This window comes from Eucalyptus grandis, chromosome 1 (assembly GCF_016545825.1).
Source record: "Eucalyptus grandis isolate ANBG69807.140 chromosome 1, ASM1654582v1, whole genome shotgun sequence".
In the NCBI taxonomy this organism is placed as follows: domain Eukaryota; kingdom Viridiplantae; phylum Streptophyta; class Magnoliopsida; order Myrtales; family Myrtaceae; genus Eucalyptus; species Eucalyptus grandis.
This window is the reverse complement of record NC_052612.1, coordinates 33,363,695-33,384,174: the sequence shown is the minus strand read 5'-3', so window position 1 is coordinate 33,384,174 and position 20,480 is coordinate 33,363,695. Positions and strand designations below refer to the sequence as shown.

At 40.3% G+C, this 20,480-nt stretch overlaps 2 protein-coding genes across 2 annotated transcripts; one reads left to right on the top strand and one right to left on the bottom strand.

The window, feature by feature from the left end:
• The first annotated feature begins 1,259 nt into the window (after positions 1-1,259).
• On the top strand, positions 1,260-4,694 carry LOC104437219 (caffeic acid 3-O-methyltransferase). The gene is given in 5 exon segments (XM_010050127.3): positions 1,260-1,786; positions 3,386-3,696; positions 3,879-3,943; positions 4,110-4,367; positions 4,370-4,694. Coding segments are annotated over 5 exon segments (1,101 nt in total). The 5' UTR covers positions 1,260-1,364; the 3' UTR covers positions 4,415-4,694.
• A 164-nt stretch (positions 4,695-4,858) lies between these two features.
• Positions 4,859-9,921, bottom strand: LOC104437211 (protein DOWNY MILDEW RESISTANCE 6). Its single transcript, XM_010050116.3, has 4 exons — positions 9,558-9,921; positions 9,216-9,463; positions 5,883-6,207; positions 4,859-5,592 (listed from the first exon to the last, which is right to left on the bottom strand). Exons 1-4 carry the CDS (start codon positions 9,753-9,755, stop codon positions 5,296-5,298), a joined length of 1,068 nt encoding a protein of 355 aa, XP_010048418.2. The 5' UTR covers positions 9,756-9,921; the 3' UTR covers positions 4,859-5,295.
• Between the last annotated feature and the right edge of the window lie 10,559 nt (positions 9,922-20,480).

Below are 20,480 nucleotides of genomic sequence, written 5' to 3'. Positions count from 1 at the left end.
TTCCACCCTATCATAGGCTTTCTGCATATCCATTTTAAGAACAGCCCGGAATTGACGTCTACATTTTCTGACTTTAAATTGATGTAGAACCTCTTGGACTATTAAAATATTGTCCTGAATTTGACGTCCACTGACAAAAGCGCTTTGCTCCTAGGAAATAAGTATAGGCAGGTAGGGCTTAAGGCGATTGGCAATCACCTTAGAAATGATCTTATATGCGTAATTACAAAGACTGATGGGGCGGTATTGGTCTAATTGTTCAGGATGTGGTACCTTGGGTATTAGGGCTATGATGGTTCGATTGAGATCCGGTGGTATGATGCCAGAATTAAAAAAGTGCTGCACTGATGAGAATAGTTCATCCTGGAGTATATCCCAATGATGCTGGTAGAAGAGTCCATTCAAGCCATCTGGACCGGGGGCCTTGGTAAGTCCCAGTTGGAAAGTAGCCTCTCTAACTTCCTTCTTGGTAACAGGAGCTATTAGGGACATATTCATCTCATTAGTAACAACCTAAGGACACTGGTTCAGAATAGGCAAGTAGTCTCGATGTCCCACTGTCTGAAATAGATGTGAAAAGTAACCTGTCGTCATCATCTTCAAAATTTCAGGATCACGCACCCAAGCTTGATTGTCATCCTGCAACATACTAATCTTGTTTCGTTGTTGTCTTTGTATAGTTGTTGCATGAAAAAATTTAGTATTTTTGTCCCCCCAGCTGAGCCATTTAATTCGAGAGCACATCGCCCAAAATTATTCTTCTTGCTGCCATAACTGTCGAATTTTCTCTTTTAGGTAAGTAACCAATGATGCATCATGTTGACAAAAAGGCTGATTAGTATGATCTTGGAGTTGTTGGTGCAAATTTGCAAGCTGACGATGGCCCCTCAGGGAAATTAAGGCGCCAACCCAGATTGCAAAGAGCACAAAGAGCACGATCCAACCTTTCCTTAACAAGATCATCACCAGATCGGCCAGTAAGGGTAATATTAATTTAACAAATAGCTCTTGTACCGGGAACTCCGTATTTCTCTCACTTCCATAAACCCCTGATTAATTTGGTGGGAAAGCGACAGCCAACCCACAAAAGGTCAGATGTCATCCCACGAGAGAGAGAGAGAGAGAGAGAGAGAGTTTTCTCTCTATATTCTGGTTCACCGGTTGGAGTCAATGGCATGCGTGACGAATGTACATATTGGTGTAGGGTCCAATATTTTGCGGGAGGGTTGGTGAACCGCAAAGTTCCTATATATCGAACCTCCACCACCATACCTCACTTCAATCCCCACCATTTATCCGTTTTATTTCCTCTGCTTTCCTTTGCTCGAGTCTCGCGGAAGAGAGAGAAGAGAGGAGAGGAGAGAATGGGTTCGACCGGATCCGAGACCCAGATGACCCCGACCCAAGTCTCGGACGAGGAGGCGAACCTCTTCGCCATGCAGCTGGCGAGCGCCTCCGTGCTCCCCATGGTCCTCAAGGCCGCCATCGAGCTCGACCTCCTCGAGATCATGGCCAAGGCCGGGCCGGGCGCGTTCCTCTCCCCGGGGGAAGTCGCGGCCCAGCTCCCGACCCAGAACCCCGAGGCACCCGTCATGCTCGACCGGATCTTCCGGCTGCTGGCCAGCTACTCCGTGCTCACGTGCACCCTCCGCGACCTCCCCGATGGCAAGGTCGAGCGGCTCTACGGCTTAGCGCCGGTGTGCAAGTTCTTGGTCAAGAACGAGGACGGGGTCTCCATCGCCGCACTCAACTTGATGAACCAGGACAAAATCCTCATGGAAAGCTGGTACTTTTTCTCTTTCTTTGACTCTTTCTTCTCTGCTATTGTTCAACTCCCTAGACAATGAATACGTAACAGTAAATGGTAAACTGTAACCGGGCATCAAAGGATGGAAAGAGAACAAAAATAACGGGTAGATTCATCGTCTGTTCCCACTAAAAATATGATTTTTCACGAGATTTTTACTCTTGCTCCGGTCTATTCATTGTATCATTCATAAAAAGAGTCTATTTACTATGCACAAGTTCAAGGATTGCTATTGGTCCGCGTAATATGATGGGTTCTTTGCCTCTCCTTATCGATAGACCTTCACCAAATTCCACGGTCAAGAAAATGCTCTAGCCTCGCACCCTCTTTTCCCTTTCAAGAGTCGCTGTTCTTTAACAGCGACTCGTCCTGAGCGTGGAAGCTTACGTCTCTGCAATTCTCACCACCAGTGAAACCCCAAAACGACTGGCAATCTCGGCACTGTTTTTCCCGTCGTCCGTTTGAAAATATGTCACGGGATGCGCGTGGGTTTTAGTTTATTCGTGATTCATGATAATTCGATTCGATCGCTTTTGAATTGTTCAGGTCTGAAAGCAGATCAAGAACGGCCCAGTGGCCGACGTCCTTGTCCTTGTAGTACACCCAATTTAGCATGTTACTGTAGATATAGTCTGAATTTAGATGAGCATCGAATATGAAAAAATGAAAAAAAAGCTAGGGTTGGTGGGCTGACACGCATTACTTCTCTGACTGAGAAAAATGCAACTGGTGAGCTGTTCTTGTCGTCCATGGTTGTCTTGCTTGGCTTTAGATCGTCTTCCACAAGAAAATATGCGGTCCGCTAATCATTGGACGCGGCCTTCTGGAGTATACGATTGCTTGCTATGCTGTCGGTGAATTAGTGATGTGCGTTTCTTGAATGATGCAAATGGAGGAAGTCATTGCTAAGAAGCAATCATTTAAAAAACTTGTGGTTCTAAATGTGACCTGCAAAATTACCTATAGTGGTCCCTATCACGTCATTTCCACATCCTTCTTGGTTAGTAATTTTAAGTCGTGCTATCCGACTTGGCCGATCATTGATAGGAACCCCTTACCTAACCCTAGTTGACTGTTCCGGAAAGCTTGCTTCGTCAAAGATTTCGAGTTCGATTTGATAATTTTGGCCGAAAAATTAAGGGTTGCTATTGGTTGATGTATGCTGATGTATTAAATAAGATGGGCACAGCTATCTTGGTTTAATTTTGCCTGACATGCTATTGGCACTTGCCCAAGGACAGACTGCTTGCGTGCTTTGTTGGGTGGAGTTTTTCAAGTCGTTTTCGGACGGCAGGTTTCCCAATCTTCCCCTGAACGAAATCCTTCATCCACTGGTAAATTTACAGAGAAGTCTTACGATTTAAGAACATGATGAACAAGATACGTTGACCTCTAGGACGATGGCATTGTAAAATAGATATAAATATGATGTAGAAAGAAAGTATATTGGCTAAGCGAATGGCTAATGTCTGAAAACTTGACAATTGCAAAGATGCTGGACCGTTTGAATCATCCGAGAGACAGTAATGTCTGTCTTCCCTGAGTATGACATTGGACTGTTTGCTTTTTAACTCGCAGGTATTACCTGAAAGATGCGGTCCTTGAAGGCGGAATCCCATTCAACAAGGCGTACGGGATGACCGCGTTCGAGTATCATGGCACCGACCCGCGATTCAACAAGATCTTTAACCGGGGAATGTCTGATCACTCCACCATTGCTATGAAGAAGATACTGGAAACATACAAGGGCTTCGAGGGCCTCGAGACCGTGGTCGATGTCGGAGGCGGCACTGGGGCCGTGCTCAGCATGATCGTTGCCAAATACCCATCGATGAAAGGGATCAACTTCGACCTGCCTCACGTGATTGAAGACGCTCCACCCCTTCCTGGTATATAGTGTTTATCGCTCGCTCACTCGCTCTTCAAGATTAGTTGTCATTTCCTAGATACTTGAGCAACCCAAGATCACGGAACACTTTTGCATCTCGCATTTGATTCATTGCCCCTTGACTAATATGAAGCACCTTGCTGAAATAACACACTGAAAAGCCTAATGTCGGTACTAATGTAGGTGTCAAGCACGTCGGAGGCGACATGTTCGTCAGCGTTCCAAAGGGAGATGCCATTTTCATGAAGGTCAGATTTATCTCTCTGTTCCTGAAGTGCAAATTTTCAGGAAATACACCACAAGCCTTGTTGCTGTTTTCTTTGCTTTATTTTGTCTCTCGCCAAGTCCAAAAAGTTGTTGCTAATTAGAGCATATGCAAGATTGCTTCATAAAAAGCGCATTGCTTTCTTGCAGTGGATATGCCATGACTGGAGTGACGACCATTGCGCGAAGTTCCTCAAGAACTGCTACGATGCGCTTCCCAACAATGGAAAGGTGATCGTTGCAGAGTGCGTACTCCCTGTGTACCCAGACACGAGCCTAGCGACCAAGAATGTGATCCACATCGACTGCATCATGTTGGCCCACAACCCAGGCGGGAAAGAGAGGACACAGAAGGAGTTCGAGGCATTGGCCAAAGGGGCCGGATTTCAGGGCTTCCAAGTCATGTGCTGTGCGCTTTCGGCACTCACGTCATGGAGTTCCTGAAGACCGCTTGATCTGCTCCTCTGTGGTGATGTTCATGGTTCTTGGATTTGAAAGGTCGTGAAGGAGCCCTTTTCTCACAGTTGGCTTCGGCATACCAAGTTCTTCTCATAAAAGGAAACAATAAGAAGCGACTGTATGATGGCGCAAGTGGAAGTTACAAGATTTGTTGTTTTATGTCTATAAAGTTTTGAGTCTTCTGCATACTGATTTCACAGAATGTGTAACGAAACGGCGTATATGGATGTGCCTGAATGATGGAAATTGTGATATTCTGTCTTCTTTTTCAGTAAATCACTTCGAACAATAGGAAAGATCTCACTGAAAAAAGGGAATCCTGCGAGGACTAAAAGGGATCCTCGTTGCAGCCGCAATACCAAAAGGACCAAACATTGAATTTGCCAACGCTTCATCAACGGCGGAAGTACGAAAAATTTGAAGCTATGTCAACTGAAATAAGAGACATAAAATGACCACTTTAGAATTTTTATCTCAAAGCAAATGGATATCAAGAAAGGGGAAGAACACAGAGAAACAAAAATAAGCTAAGCTGAAATGAATGTCCTTGAGTAGCAGGCTAGCAGGACGGACAGAACAATACACGACGTTGCTGAATAATTAAATTATATCGACCAAGAAATCGAGCTTAACCAAAGAGGTTGACACGTGAAATCTTCCCAACACTCCCTGGCAGAGGAGGAGGTCGATTGAGAACGTCGAACACTTTTCATGTCCGAAAAATAGAGCTTAGCAAAAGAGGCCGACGGTCTCAGGATCACGAAGCTGAAAACTTTCACTAAACTAAAGGACCGACCTCCACCTTTGTCAGATAGTGCAGAAGATATTTTGAGAAGTAAAATGCGTTGGTCCAATCTCCCTGAGCTGCGAGGAGGGTCTAACTCGTTTCGAGAATGGAGGATGACGTGTCGCTTCCTGCTGCCGGATTGCGCGAGTTCTTGAAAAGCTCCAGGCAGTGTTCTTGATCCAGGTTCCGGCTCCAGAACTTCTTGTAATATTCTGCATACGTGAAGTCCCTGTACACAGCTACAGATCCCTCCTCCACCAGTGATTCTGGTGGGCTGATCAGCGCGTCATCGCTCGGGCAGAGGAATGAGGCAATCGACATCCTCGGCTTGTCAGCATTGACGACCGCCCGGTGCCACACGCTTCTGTACTTCCCGTTGCTCAGTGCCTGAAACCGACCATCTCTTTATGCCTCGATTCTTATGACAGAGCAACTATTCGCAGTATCGAAAAAATTATGCAACTTTTGATCCTCAGAAAAACATACTAATTTGAGGCTCCGATTACAACTTATGATAGTTCAGGATAGAAATACAACTTCGTTTAAACTTTTCATAGTCGGAAGTTGAAAATTGCATCTAGATATCTCTGCTTTCATGCCATATGCTCGCGAAAGGCGCGAGCATAGATTTAAGATGAGACTAGAGACACGTAACGAGGAAGAAATTAATCCATTACCTGCAGTTGATCGCCGATGTTGATGACGAAGGCGTCGGGGATGGGCTGGATGGCGAGCCACTTGCCGTCCTTGAGGACCTGAAGGCCCGTGACCTGCAAGTCCTGGAGGAGGATGGTGAGCGCATTGGGGTCCGTGTGGCCCGGGAGCCCGTAGGTGAGTTCCGGCTCGGGGCACGGCGGGTAGAAGTTCACGGCCATGTGCTGTCCTTGGTCGCCCAACACCCGGGGCACGCGAGGGCTTTCCAAGCCCAGGCTCTCCGATATCAGCTCCTCGATTCGGTATCCTAGCGCTCTCACTTCCTTGCTGTAATTACTCACAACATCCCTGTCGATGCCACCAATTTCCACCACCATATTTAGAATAATTACAGCAAGGAAGTGAGAGCGCTAGGATACCATTTTATTTAATGTAATCGAAGATCACTAAGCTAATTGGAACTCTCCCTACCGTGCTCACTCGATTTCTAATTTACTCCCATCCCCTCTCTTGACCGCTCACGTGTTCCCCCTCGATCTTCAAGTCCATCTAGATTTGCTTTTATTTATATCTTAATCAGAAATTTTACGTCTCACGTCTTTCAATTTATTTTTAAAAAGTTCGTAATGCTCGAAATCTCTACAATAATTCATTTATGATCTTTTTATTTTATATAATTCTTGGAAATCTGAACGACTTTAAAATTTTCGAACACCAAAAAAAAAAAAAAAAACGTACGCTTTATTTAATTTAAGCTTGAAATAAACGGACTAATAATGCTCATGTGAAAAACTCTCCGATCCAACTATGGATTTGTACACTGACAATTTATAAATTAATTGCAGAAGATTCCCGAAGATCCATTTAAATATATATTCTTCCAAAGGTTGCAAATGGACCCCACACGGACAACGTCACCCCACCAATAATGCAGCCGCACTGACGTCAACGCGGCGCGGAGGTTCCTACCGCCTCCCTCTGCCCACCCGCCCCAGGCCCGACTCCCCACCGGCACCATTTATATGTATTTCCCGGACCACCGGGCGGTGATTTTTTATATAGACACTCCCGGCCGAATGACGTCACCGCCACGGCATTCCCTGACGTCACCCCATGCGTTGGGAGGTGGCGGGACCCTGATTTTATAAAGCGACGGCACATACTTCTAGAAGACATAGAATCACGTCCTACTAAAACTATAGTCGTTCTCGTTGAACCTGTCCTCCCTCCAAAGCCGTAAATTCCGACAAAACGGTGGAAAAAAGCACAGCCCATTTATTATGGACCGCCAGCGGCAGAACCTTTCTTTTCCACCGTTTGGCATAAAAAAAAAAAAAGAATAGTTTTAGAAAAAATCAAGCAACCCATTTCCCACCTCAACCCGTTCGAGCTCCGGCTTAACCTCATACCCATCACGGCCGTTCGATCATGGAAACGCCTCCTGTACATCAACCTTTCGAACAGAGAGTCGCACATTAGTAATTCGCCTAGCCAGACCAAGCCGGGCAGGCCCTTTCCAACCTCTATCGATTACTCTATTTCAAAAACCCAAGAGCATGTGCGAGCGAGCGGTACGACCCTGCAAACCGCCATGAGAAAATCCCAGCCCTCGACGGAAGGGAAAGAACCTTTGATGGCTAGAAGAGAGTGGGAAACGAGCCACCGCTACCAGACCACCCCATGTGATTTCATTTGACAAGTCCGTGACGCACTGAGGCCGGGTCAGCAGGGAATTAATACTTTATGACATCTTCCGGCCGACTGTCTGTCCGTATTATGCAGCTAAAAGCCGCCCGTCTTTTTCCTCCACTAGCTGGCAGTCCTTTCGCATTCACGTGCCCCACCCGACCCCCGATTAGATTCCGATTCTTTCTGCTGCTAGAGTTCATCTCGGACGAGGCCACAAACAGCAAGAAAACCAAATTGAAGGTTGTTGTCTGTGAGTACCGTGACTCGCAATATACTTGCATTTATCTTTTTCTCTTAGAATATCATCAGCAATTGCCTTTGGCTCTACTCGACCTACTTCCCTCAAAAAAAAGAAAAAACAATAAATGCCGAGTTCTCCTCTGATCTCAGTTCTACTCTGAGCTTCAGAAATCCTCCGGCTTTCGGTATTACCCCCAATCTAACCCCCATGTCCAAAAAATCGATACAAATTTCTTAAAAACTATTAATGTCAAGACTGGTTAGGGATTCATTAGCAGCACCCACTTCCCACCATGTATGGGAGGACAATAGCCTCCTATATTGATAATCTTGAGAAAAACCAGCAGCGGATTTTGAATATAGGGGACGTACTAATGATTTTTCTAAATAAAAAAGTTTGAAACAAAATTAAATTTGGGTCTAAAATTGGAGATTTTTTGGAAAATTAAAGCCATTGGCTATACGTAAAAAGGTGCGAAGTCTTTCCCCTATGAATCACTAAAACTAATTGAATAATAGTATTAGAATAAGCCATTGGGTACTTCCTCTTATCCCGAATCCCCATGTTATCACTAGGCCCCATCCGCCGATCGAAAGTGCATTTCCTGCCGCTTTCCGCAAAGGGAAGATGGATTTTGCTCACCAGAGGCGTTTGACTTTCAACAGCATGTCCAAGTTAAAGACGACTCTCCCCCAGAGGAACGACTTCCCAAACCAGGTAAAGTCGAACTCCCTAGCAATTCTAGGAAGAATTAGTTGCTAAAGCAAATCTAATTCCTAGATCCGATGTTTCTAATCTATACTTATTTTATTCGCTATGGACAAATCAAACGATTCTTTTACATGTGAGATTCACGTGATATCAGTTAGGTAGGATCACTTCCCATCATAACGAACGGTACGATTCATATGACTCAGTGGTAAAACGAATTTTTTAAGGTGCGCCGTCATTTGGCAGCTCGTCTCACTACCGTGGACGCGTGTTGGGACACTCTATGTTCTTAGGGCACAACCGAAAGGGACAGCATCGTTTGGATCCGCACGTTCGAGGAAAGTGGAAAACCCTAGACGTCAGAAGTGGCCCTCGCCCTTAATATAGAAAGACTCATGAGACGACCCAAAAGCTCAAAGACAAGAGGCGCGCTCCACTTCGCAGCTCTTTCTTGCGATGGTGATTAGGGTTTGTGAAAATTTTATGAGGGAAAAGGAAGTACACTTCACGAAGATCACGTAAACTCTGCCTTCTCTATAATATTTCCTTCGGGAGAGCGAAAGTCAATAGCCAATGTGCATGATGCGTGTGCTAAGTCATTGATCACTTCAAATTTAGCGGCTAATCATGATCTTTTTTTTATTCCCTGAATTCTCTGTTCATGAAAGCTCTGGCCGCACAGACAGAGAGAGAGAGAGAGAGAGAGAGAGCGTACTTGAATGAAGAGGGGTTCGAAGGCCATTCCGGGACATACTTCTCGAGGGGATAGCAATGGAGCCTTAGATAGTCTCGCCAGTTGTGGACCTTCTCTTTGTTGACGTTGAAGCTCGTGGACAGTCTCATTGTCTTGGAAGGGTCGTCAGAGTAGAGCTTCAGCTTCTCCTCCACCGGCAAGCTGAAGAACTCTGTCGCCACTCGCAGCATATCCGCCACCGCCTCCTTCGACACCCCGTGGTTCACAACCTCCAGAAAAATTAAGGACCAGTTAAATTAGCTAACAGACGCAAGCTAGCATACCATTAATTAGTCTCGAATTCGCGTTCTTTGGGAAAATCACCTGGAAGAAGCCGAAGACGGAACAGGCGTAGGCTATGGCCTTCACGATTCGGGCTCGGTCGGTGCAGCTCAAGTCGATGACGGGGACGTTCTCGCAGGTGGAGACCTCGGAGAGCTTGGGGCGCTCGGATTCTGGCCGTACGTAGCTCGCCGGCAGGGCGCTGTAGTGCTTCCCGGAGGATATGACCTTCGTGTCCATTCCGGGCTTTTTGACTGACGGACAACGAACGGTTCCGGAATTGATGACGAAAGAGAGAGAGAGAGAGAGAGAGAGAAGCCGCGAAACTTCCCGCCCGGCGATTCAGAAGCTTCAGCCCTCGCTTCCCCTCCCTCTCTCGCAGGCGAGCAACTTCGAGGAAGGAGGAGAGCGTTTTAAAGATGTGGGGGAGTGGAGGAGAGGAGGAGATCGATTCCAAGTCTGTAGCGAGTCAAGTCAACGAGTAAACGATATTTGTCATCAAGCGGTGGTTTCTTTTTAATCTCGTGCTGCACCAGTTACCTCCACTCCGGACAGTTCTCCTGGTTTTTGGTGCTTTACAACAGCTTCAGTTTCAACCCCCGGAAAACTCCTCTCCTCTGCCTTGATATGTGAACAAAAAGCTGCTTCGAGAGTTTTACTCTTCATCAAATCATATGAATTGATTTAGCAATTATGAAATTTCTATTTTGTTTACTGAATCACATGAAATTTTAGTCACCCCATATATGGAGCGCTATTCTCAACTCAGTCTCTCAAAGCCCCATCTCATCGTAACCATAAAACACGGCGTTAGCGGAGTTGAGCTCCTTCTACATAAGTACAACAAACATAGGACAGCCAAGAACGATGTCCTTACGCCACTTATACGCGATGTTAGGGTTAAGGCGTGTTTGGTTGGATTGAAGGAGCTCATCGTAACCCTAAAATACGGCGTTAGCAGAGTTGAGCTCCTCCTGCATAAGTACAACAAACATAGGACAGCCGAGAACGATGACTTTATGCCACTTATATGCGACATTAGGGTTAAGGCGTGTTTGGTTGGATTGAAGGGGGAGTACGCGAGGCTCTTTTGGTATCACCTAAACATTACTTTAACTTCCTCCTCAAAAAAAAATAAAAAAATTACTTTAACTTCTTCTTAAGTAATGGAAGATCCTACACTACTCTTGAATGTCGATGTTTTGTAGTTTCTATAACTTTAGCATGTTTAAAATCACTTTGGAAGCACAACTAATAAATGTTGATGTGATTTACTTGACAACGCGTCTCATATACTCTTTATATACTTATGGGCTCTCATTACTTATTAGATTATTATTTTTTGAACAGCTGATAATGGTCCTACAAAATCATAACACCAGATTGGGAATTCTTGAGTTCGAATCTTTCTCGGCCCCCCCATTTACCTCCCAAATTACATATACAGCCTACGTATGAAAGGGAGTATTAGTTTATATACAAATTAAATCATACTTTCACCTATTAGCTTATGCTTAGACTTTTTAACATGGTATACGAATCAAAGGAAAGCGTGAAAGTTGCACTGCTTCAAATCAATTGCATAAACTAGAGATGAAGTTATTTGTTATTTGTATCACAATGTGTTGTGCTGAGTCAAATGCAGCAATGGTTCGTATTTCCTGTCGACTTTGGTCTTGCAAAAAAGCTTGCTATAGAATTTCTTTGAGTCTTTTTACCGATTGAGTTTGATGTGGTCTTCGTAATTACAAATAAGATAAAGGAGCTCATATGCTATTAAAGAAAAAACTAAAGATGGTGAAGTTCATTAGCATATTGCCATCTCCCAACTCTTTGCAAAGTTTTTCTTGGGGAAAACCATCCAGAACTTGCCTAATCTTTACCCCTCTTCCCGAACATTCGACTAGAAAATAATGCTCTTTGAACTTTTAATTTGTTACAGCCTTTAACTATGCATTTTTTTTCTTTAACTTATGCAATTTACATTATATTTAAGGAAAAAAGTATATTATCAACTCATTTTTAAGAAAAATTTCTTTTAACCTTAATTGTTGTGAAAAATGATAATATCGTAGAAATTATAAGAAAACTAAATTAAGTAAAACACTAGTAACAAATAAGATAAATACCAATAATATTATTATACAACCAATTTTTTGAATATTTTGATAAATATAGCCATTTTAATAGAACTAAAGCAGATGTTTTAAGAAAAAGAATAAACGTAAATTAAATGAAAAAGGGAAAAGGACTCCTGAAAAATGTCAAATAACAAACATTACTTACTTATAATGTATACTTATATAATTAATTAAGGTAAAAAAGAATGATTAATAAGAATACTTTTTAAAAATTATAAAAGGAAATAACAAACATAACTCATAAAAATAAATGATTAACCGAAATCCACGATGATATTTCAAATACTTTTTATCCATCAATCATCGTTTCATCAATCAACCATTTAAAAATACATAATAATTATCCTATTTTCGTAATTTGACCTTTTTGTTATTGAGCCACTTTTTTCCATTTTACTTAATTGACTTTGTCTTAAAATATCTCATTAGTTCTATTGATTTTTCATTTTTATCAAATTTCTCTAATATATTTCTGTTGATGTTTTTTTTTTTTTTTTTTACAATATTAATATTTTGCTTAATTTTCTTTTCTCCCTTTTCTTTATTTTTTATTTTATATAAATCAAGGATAATAAGTGGATCTCTTGCAAAGAAAATAAGTGAGACGCAAATACACATTTGCCCTTTTAAAAGTCATGTGCATTGCAAGATGATTAATAAGTTTACAAAAATGACATAACAAACTCTAAAGTAAGCTTTTTAAGGGTAATATGACTTGCCTCGATTTTAGAAAATACATTATCATCATCAGCCAAGCCAGCCATGACGATGGCCGACAATTGGCTAGGCGAGGTCCGACAAGCTCGCTAGAGGCCAGTTTGGCCATGGCGAGCCTCAACCTCGTTAGGCGACGCAAGGTCGACCTCGCCCTGGCTTGGCGAGGCCTAGCCTCACGTCGGCTAGGGAGGCTAAGCCTCGCCATGGCCACGTAAGGCTCGACCTCGCATTGATTGGGCAAGGTCGACCTCGCCCAGATCTGGCAAGGCCAAGCTCACCTAGCCAAAGCGAGGCCGAGCCTCATCCAGCCACGGTGAGGCTTGGGCCGACGAGCCTCATCATGGCTCGGCATCTCTAGGGGCTGGCTAGGTCACTAGCCCTCGTTTGGCTGGCACCAGCCATGCCCAAGGCCGGGATCGACCAAAAGGAAGAAGAAGAAGAAGAAAAGAAAGAGAAGAAGAGAGAAATAAATAAATTTTAGAAAATGTTCTCGAGAATAAGAAACTACTTTTTTCTACTTCTTATTTCTATTTTAAATCTATTCTCGGAAACAAAAAAAAAAAAAAAAAATAGAGTTTTTGTTCTCGAGAACAAAAATTTTACCAAATAGATTTTTATTATTTTTCGTTCTCTAGAACAAAAAAGCAAAAATAGTTATTTTAAAGAACATAAACAAATTTTACCAAATAGGGCCAAATATATCGATTTAAGATTTTTTTGTTATAAAAACAATAGTTTAGGTAAACTTGTCATAAATATATTAATTTGGAATTTTTTGTATTTAAAAAGTTAGTTTTTGGTAAATTTGTCACAAATATACCGATTTAAAATTTTTCGTGATATTAATTCATTTTATACGTAGAAATCAAAGAAAAAAAGACAAGTGTTGATGATTTTATTTCGTCATAAATTACTTATGATTTTTGCCCACCGCCGACATCACCTTTCTAGAAAGAAGTAAATCTACTAATTTTATGGAAAAAAAAAAACTACAATAGCCTCGACATTGATGAGTAATTCTAACATATAGAGTCTATCCCTTCGAGAGTTTGAGCTTCGGCGAATGATCCATGAAGAACCAAGGAGGAGAGACAAATGACGGGAAGCGACAGCCCGCTACATACGTAAGCGCCGCGTGCTCTGATGACGTAAGTCATGACAGCTCAGCAAAAGTGACCCTTAGTCCACGTCTGAATGTAAATAATAAAAAAAGGGAAAAAGTTCAAAAAAGTGCCGTCGGACTTTCCGCTTTTTGTCTGTTGCTTTTCCCTCTAGGGAGTACAGGCTAGGCATAGCCTAATGTCAAGTCTCTTGAAAAAAATCAATTTGACAATAGTTAATATCACTGGGCATCTCGTGCCCCATCATAACATATTGGAATTCAATCCTTATTTACACCGCCCTAATCACAGTCCGAAGTGCCGGACATCACGGAGCGCCTCGCACGGCCCAATCAAAGGGCCGGCAGCTAAAATATCTCTCGCATGGGGCATTCTCTCGTGATGGAACAGACACGTAAGAAGCTTAGATAAATTGACTTTTATTCTTGTAAATTTTGCGGCGCGTGCGCTTAGACATTTACTAGATTTGAAACGAAGTCTTCGCGATATTTAAATATGGACACGTGTAATTATACGCGATTATTCTATAAATTATTACAATTTAAAAGATAGTTTGAATTCTGATGAATGCTTTCATTTTTAATCCAAATAGACTGGGCCCTTGAACCTTTTTGGTGTTAAATTATACCCTTTCGGAATTGCTCAAGAAGTGGGCAAGTTTTGGTTGGTAACGCCAAAAAAGGGGACAATCTTTTTGCAGGGTGGAGGCAAGGGAGCAGTATGTGAAAATGAGACGAAAATTATTGGGTGAGTGCAATAAAATAAAATAATGTCGTACAAACTATATGACTAAAAGTAACATATAAATATTTATGCATAAAGACAACTTCACATTAAAGTATCCTTATAAAATTCTAATACTAACATAAGATTAATTATTTTGAGCAACTTATCCAGCAAATGTTAAATTGATTTTTTGACTCATCAATATTGTGTTTATTATTTACTATATCTTGAGTATACGCGATTTATGTATTCTCATTCTAGTAAAGTACTTTTATATAAAGGTAGGAAATATCTTTAATACAAAGGAGTCACAATATGGAGAGAGAAAAGAGGGGGGAGGACATAGGTAATGAATTGATGTTTGATGGTAGAATGAATGGAAAGCGCAAGAATATTTTCATTGCAAGGAGATTGATCAAAGAATATTCTCATTGTAAGGATATTGATCAATCCTTTATAAACTCAAGTCTACCCTTCAAGGAGATATTGTTATTCGAGTCTACCCTTCAAAGAGACATTGTTATTACATGTTGGTAAAGACGGGGTATTGTTATCTAAGTGTCTTAAGATGCGAATGATAATCATTTTGTTTCTGGGAATAAATTTGATCAAAAATATATATTCTTTTAATTTATATTTACTAGACGAGTTTATGAATAGAGATACACATTTAATAACAACGCATAATTTCATTATTGGAACATAAATTCGTTTTATAACAACATAAATTTTTATTTTTTGAAATAAAAATTAGTTTCATAACAATACAAAAAAATTCCATTTTCACATTATATTTTCCTTATGCCGTAAAACAAGGCAGACAAGCGGGCTTTTGCTCTTTTTTTCACTATCCTGGAACAAAAATAAAAGGAAGCATTCTCTACATATTACTTAAGTGGACTTAAAATAGGAATTATCTCGTTTTGTCGTAAAACATGTAAATCGGAAATAGTTTATTGGGCTTGCGTTGCTGACCTTATCATCTAGAGACAACGTTCTTCTCCTAAAATTTTGTGCATATATCATTTCTGTTGCTCTATGTTGTCGAGCATCACCAATTAACAAGTCGAATTGGTCCTGTGTTAGAAAGTTCTGGACATAACGATGGTTATCTTCCGCTAATGACCAACTGAGAAGCACCATCAATCCTAAGCGAATTTAACAGGGGAATCCATTGCTATCATACGGGAATAACTGATGTCCATTGTAAATCCGGTGGAAGCTTAACAAAATCAACGAACTTGATTAATATAGGATAGCTGTCTCCAGCCAAATAAGGTGGAAATGTTAAATAAATGCCCTTTTCCATAAATGCCTCTTTTACCAACAAACTTACAAAGTCATAGGCTCTATCCACCTTGCCATAAATGCCTCTTCATGGGATGCCATTTACCCTAAACTAGTTGAATGTCAAATGAGTCAACTCATTAAATGCAATTACAACAACATCAAAGACAAGTAAAACGACCACAAAGTATCGCCAAAGTATATCAACGTCATCTATAATCAACATAGGTCAGTCCCCATTGCAGCGAATGTGGGCACGGATAACTCATTCTTTGATCATATAAATGATAGACCAACATGTTGAAATGAATAGAAGAATTGTCACCAAATAGCACAATCCACTTATTAGCAATAGTATAGATGGCACTATCTAGAGATGGTGTACCAATTCAAGAGCAGAAGCTTTGATGTCAAGATCACACCAACATAATATTCTATGACTATTAACAAAAGAAAATAAGTGAAGAAAATTGAAAGACAACATTCCCATATTAGATTGTACAAGCTATTGAAGACATCAATTGGCAGCATACCAACGCCGACAGAGTTAATCAATGTCAAACTTGAAAAAGAGAATAATGCCCAAAGTGTCATATAATCCAAGATTGCAAACGATATATCAGGCCGGGGGAGAGTTTCATAAACTCAGGGAAAAAATGTAAACCATCACTAAAAATAGAAGCAAGGAGGATGATAGTTGGATCCTTTTCATTCTCAATGAAAAGGAGAACATCAACCCTATCATCATGTGGAGTCACGGTAAATCAAAACATAACAGCAAGCTGATGGGAGAACAGTAACAATTCAACCAATATCGAATTAACACAACGGAATAAAATAATCTCTCATCTTGTGTAAACCTAATAGGAATCGATATAGTAAAGTAAAATAAATACCAAGCACGCGAATACAAGACGATTTTTTTACGTGGAAAATCTCCTTGATGTGAGGAGATCAAAAAGAGTCCACCCGAAAATCTTCACTTTCAACAAAATTGGGTGAACAATGTTCTTCTCTAGCAAATACTAGAGGTACATAGCAGCAAAGACCTCAAAAATATAATTCTTGGCAATCCACATGAATTTCACAAAAGATCAAAGATAAATCTGACCTTAAATGCAGTTTTGATCAATCCATGAAAAACTTGATGTAGGGAGCTTCAAACAAAAATCAAACTGTTCAAATTCGAGAAGATTGTGCCATGAACATGCTGACAAAATTTTAGCTCAATCAGACCACGAATTGACCTCGAATGCCAGCTTGATGTAAATCAGACTTTGTCCTAACCCCAGTTTTTCTATTCTCTCTTTTTCTCTTGTTATTATGTCTTTTTGTAGCTACCACTTTAAATATAGTGAGAAACCTTATTTCTCTATATGACTTATCATATGGGCTCAAGCCATTTTTGGACTTGCAACTCATTGGGCTTCCTCCACATAATAGTGAACCCAGCTAACAAATCTCCCCCCACACGACAATGTGGAGGGATTCACCATCCCTACTATCAATTGGCAATGTTCAAATTTCTCTCTTAGTAGAGTCTTCGTCATCATATCAGAGTCATTATGATCCATATGAATTTTCTCAAGTTCCAATAACTTTTCATATAGAACATTCCTTATCTAATGATATCTAACATCAATATGTTTCGATCTAGAATGAAAAGATGAATTCTTACCAAGATGAATTGCGCTTTGATTATCACAAAATAACACATACCTCTTTTACTTGAACCCAAGTTTTTCTAAGAACTTCTTCATCCATAGCATCTCTTTACTAGCTTCATTCGCTGCAATAAATTCAGCTTCGGTTGTAGAAAGTGTAACACACTTTTGCAATCTTGACTTCTATCACACAATTCCACCCGCAAAAGAAATCAAATAACCAAAAGTAGATTTATGAGTATCAATATCTCCTGCTAAGTCGGAATCTGTGTATCCAACTAACTCAAGTTTCCCGATTCCGAAACTGAGTTTCAAATTTGAAGTTCCACAAAGATACATCATAATCCACTCCATTGCATTCCGGTGCTCTCCGCTTTGATTTGACAAATAGCAACTAACAACGCCAACCGCGTGCGCCAAGTCTGGGCGTGTACATATCATCACATACATTAAGCTTCTTACAGCTGAGGCATATGGAACACTTTCCATGTCTTTCTTCTCTTTATCAGTCGTAGGGCTTTGCTTCATATTTAACTTAAAGTGGGCAGTAAGAGGAGTACTAACCACTTTAGCATTGTCCATGTAAAATTTCTAAAGGATCTTCTCGATATATTTCTTTTGCGACAAAAACAACTTCTTAACATCTCTATCTCAAGTAATTCTAATGCTAAGAATCTGCTTCATCGAGCCCAAGTCTTTCATGGCAAAAGACTTGCTCAACTATTTCTTCAATAACTCAATTCTTAAGCATTCCTACCAACAATCAACGTATCATCAACATAAAGTAAGAGAATAATAAAGTCATCATCAGAAAATTTTTGGACAAATACACAGTTATCCGAGGAAGTCTTCTTAAAGCCATGTTTTGTTATAACTGACGTAAACTTTTTGTACCATTGCCTCGGTGCTTGTTTTAGGTTATAAAGACTTTTCTTCAATTTGCACACATAATTCTCTCTCATTTTCATTTTAAAACTCTCAAGTTGTTCCATATATATCTCTTCCTCTAAGTCACCATGTAAGAAGGCTGTTTTGACATCCATTTGCTCAATTTCCAAATTTAAGGAAACTGTCAAGCCTAGTACCACATGGATAGATGACATTTTCACTACCGGAAAAAATATATCATCAAAATCAATACCATTTCTCTAACCGAATCCCTTAACAACCAATCTAGCTTTGTACCGTGGTTGTGAAGTATATTCATCTTGCTTCAACCTATATACCCACTTGCTCTTCAAAGCTCTTTTACCTTTAAGTAACTTCACTAACTCAAAAATATGATTATCATAAAGTGACTGCATTTCATCTCATATAGCATCAAACCAACTGCTTTTGTACTCATCTTTTATTACTTCTGCATAGCACTCTGGTTCACCTGCATCAGTCAATAATACATACTCATATTCAGAATACCTGGTGGTAGGTCGTCGGTCTCTAACGGATCTTCGAGCTGGAACATCCAATGGAACATTTAATTGAGCCTTTGGTTCAGGAATAGTATTATTTGTTTCAACATGTTCAGTAACATATGCGTTATTTGGAACATTGACTTCCTGCTGCTCTTCATCAACCTGTGTAGGAATATTTGTAAGAGAAACTGGATCCAAATCAACCAAATTATCACTAACCTGTGGTGTTGAAATCATATATGCTTTATCAATATCCTCTATTGTTTGATCTTCCATAAACACGTCTCTGTTTCTTACCATTTTCTTTTCAACCGGATCATAAAATTTGTAGCCAAGCATATCTTGTTCATAACCAATAAATATGCAAGGTCATATTTTCACATTAAGTTTAGACCTCTCATCTTTGGGAATATGCATAAATGCTTTGCACCCAAAGACACGCAAATAATCATAAGAAATATCTTTGCCTATCTAAACTCTATTAGGAACATTAAACTCTAAATGAACACATAGAGTAAGATTTAATACATGCACAATTGCAATTAAAGCCTTACCCCAAAAGGATCCAAGTAGCTTTGACTATGAAAGTAAGCATATTACCCTTTCAACCAATGTTCTGTTCATTCTCTCAGTTAAGCCATTTAACTGAGGCGTCTTGGGAGGTTTCCTTTGATGTTGAATACCTTGTCTACAATATTCATCAAAAGGTCCAATATACTCTCCCCCGTTATCAGTTCTGATGCATTTCAATTTCTTTCCAGTCTGTCTCTCAACTGAAGTCTGAAATTGCTTAAAAGTATCTAATACTTGATATTTAGTTTTCAAGGTATGAATCCAAATTTTACTTGAAAAATCATTCATGAAGGTAACAAAATAAAGAGAGTTACCAAGTAATTTTGTTTTCATAGGACCGCAAACATCAAAATGCACTAAATCTAGTATACCTGACTTTCTTGAAGGATGGGAGCTTTTAAATGCAACTCTATTCTGTTTTCCTGCTAAATAGTGAGCACACTTCTTTGGTACCGAACTTTTCAATCCTGAAAGGAGCTTCTTCTTAGCCAATATTGACAAACCCTTCTCACTAATGTGATTGAGTCTCTTATGTTATAACTTAGCTGCATCTTCGCTATTTACTGCATTAATTTTGTCTGTGGACAACTTTGCATGCATAATATACAACAAAGAATATTTTTCACCTCTAGCCACAAGAAGAGAACCTTTGGTGAGCTTCCATTGACCATTACTGAAGATGCTACAATAACCTTCATCATCCAACTTGCTTGTAGAAATCAAATTCAAGCGAATATCAGGTATATGTTTAACATTATTCAATACTAACCTTGTGCCATTGCTGGTTTCTAGGCGCACATCACCGATGCCTACAGCTTAAGCTAGCCCATTGTTTCCCATCTTCATAGATCAATTTTCATCTGACCTGTATGATGTAAAGAAATCCCTACGAGGTGTAGCATGAATAGATGCACCACTATCAATTATCCAACTGGTCTCATGAGATACAAAATTCACCACATCACCATAAAAAATGATGAGAAAGTCTTCTTTAAGTGGAGTAACATGATTGTCATCACTATCATTATCACTTTTCTTCTCTTTAACTTTCTCCTTTTGTTTCTCCATTTTTAACTGGCGACAAAACCTCTTAATATGTCCCTTCTGATGACAATAATGGCACTCAACATTAGCAAATTTATTATATTTATCTCTGCTTTTATCTTGACTTTTATCTCTATTTCTCGGACCTCAAGACTCACTTCTTCCCCTTTTCTCAACAACTAAGGCATCAGAATGTGAAGAGGACGATCATTGTGTCTTCCTTCTCATCTTTTCATTCAAAATACTACTCTTAACCAAATCCATGGTAATCGTGCAATCC

Coding starts and splice junctions, on each gene's coding strand:
- LOC104437211 (XM_010050116.3), bottom strand. CDS start 9,755: ATGGACACGAAGGTCATATCCTCCGGGAAGCACTACAGCGCCCTGCCG. Junction 9,464..9,557: donor CCGTCTTCGGCTTCTTCCAG/GTGATTTTCCCA, acceptor ATTTTTCTGGAG/GTTGTGAACCACGGGGTGTC. Junction 5,593..5,882: donor ACATCGGCGATCAACTGCAG/GTAATGGATTAA, acceptor GGTCGGTTTCAG/GCACTGAGCAACGGGAAGTA.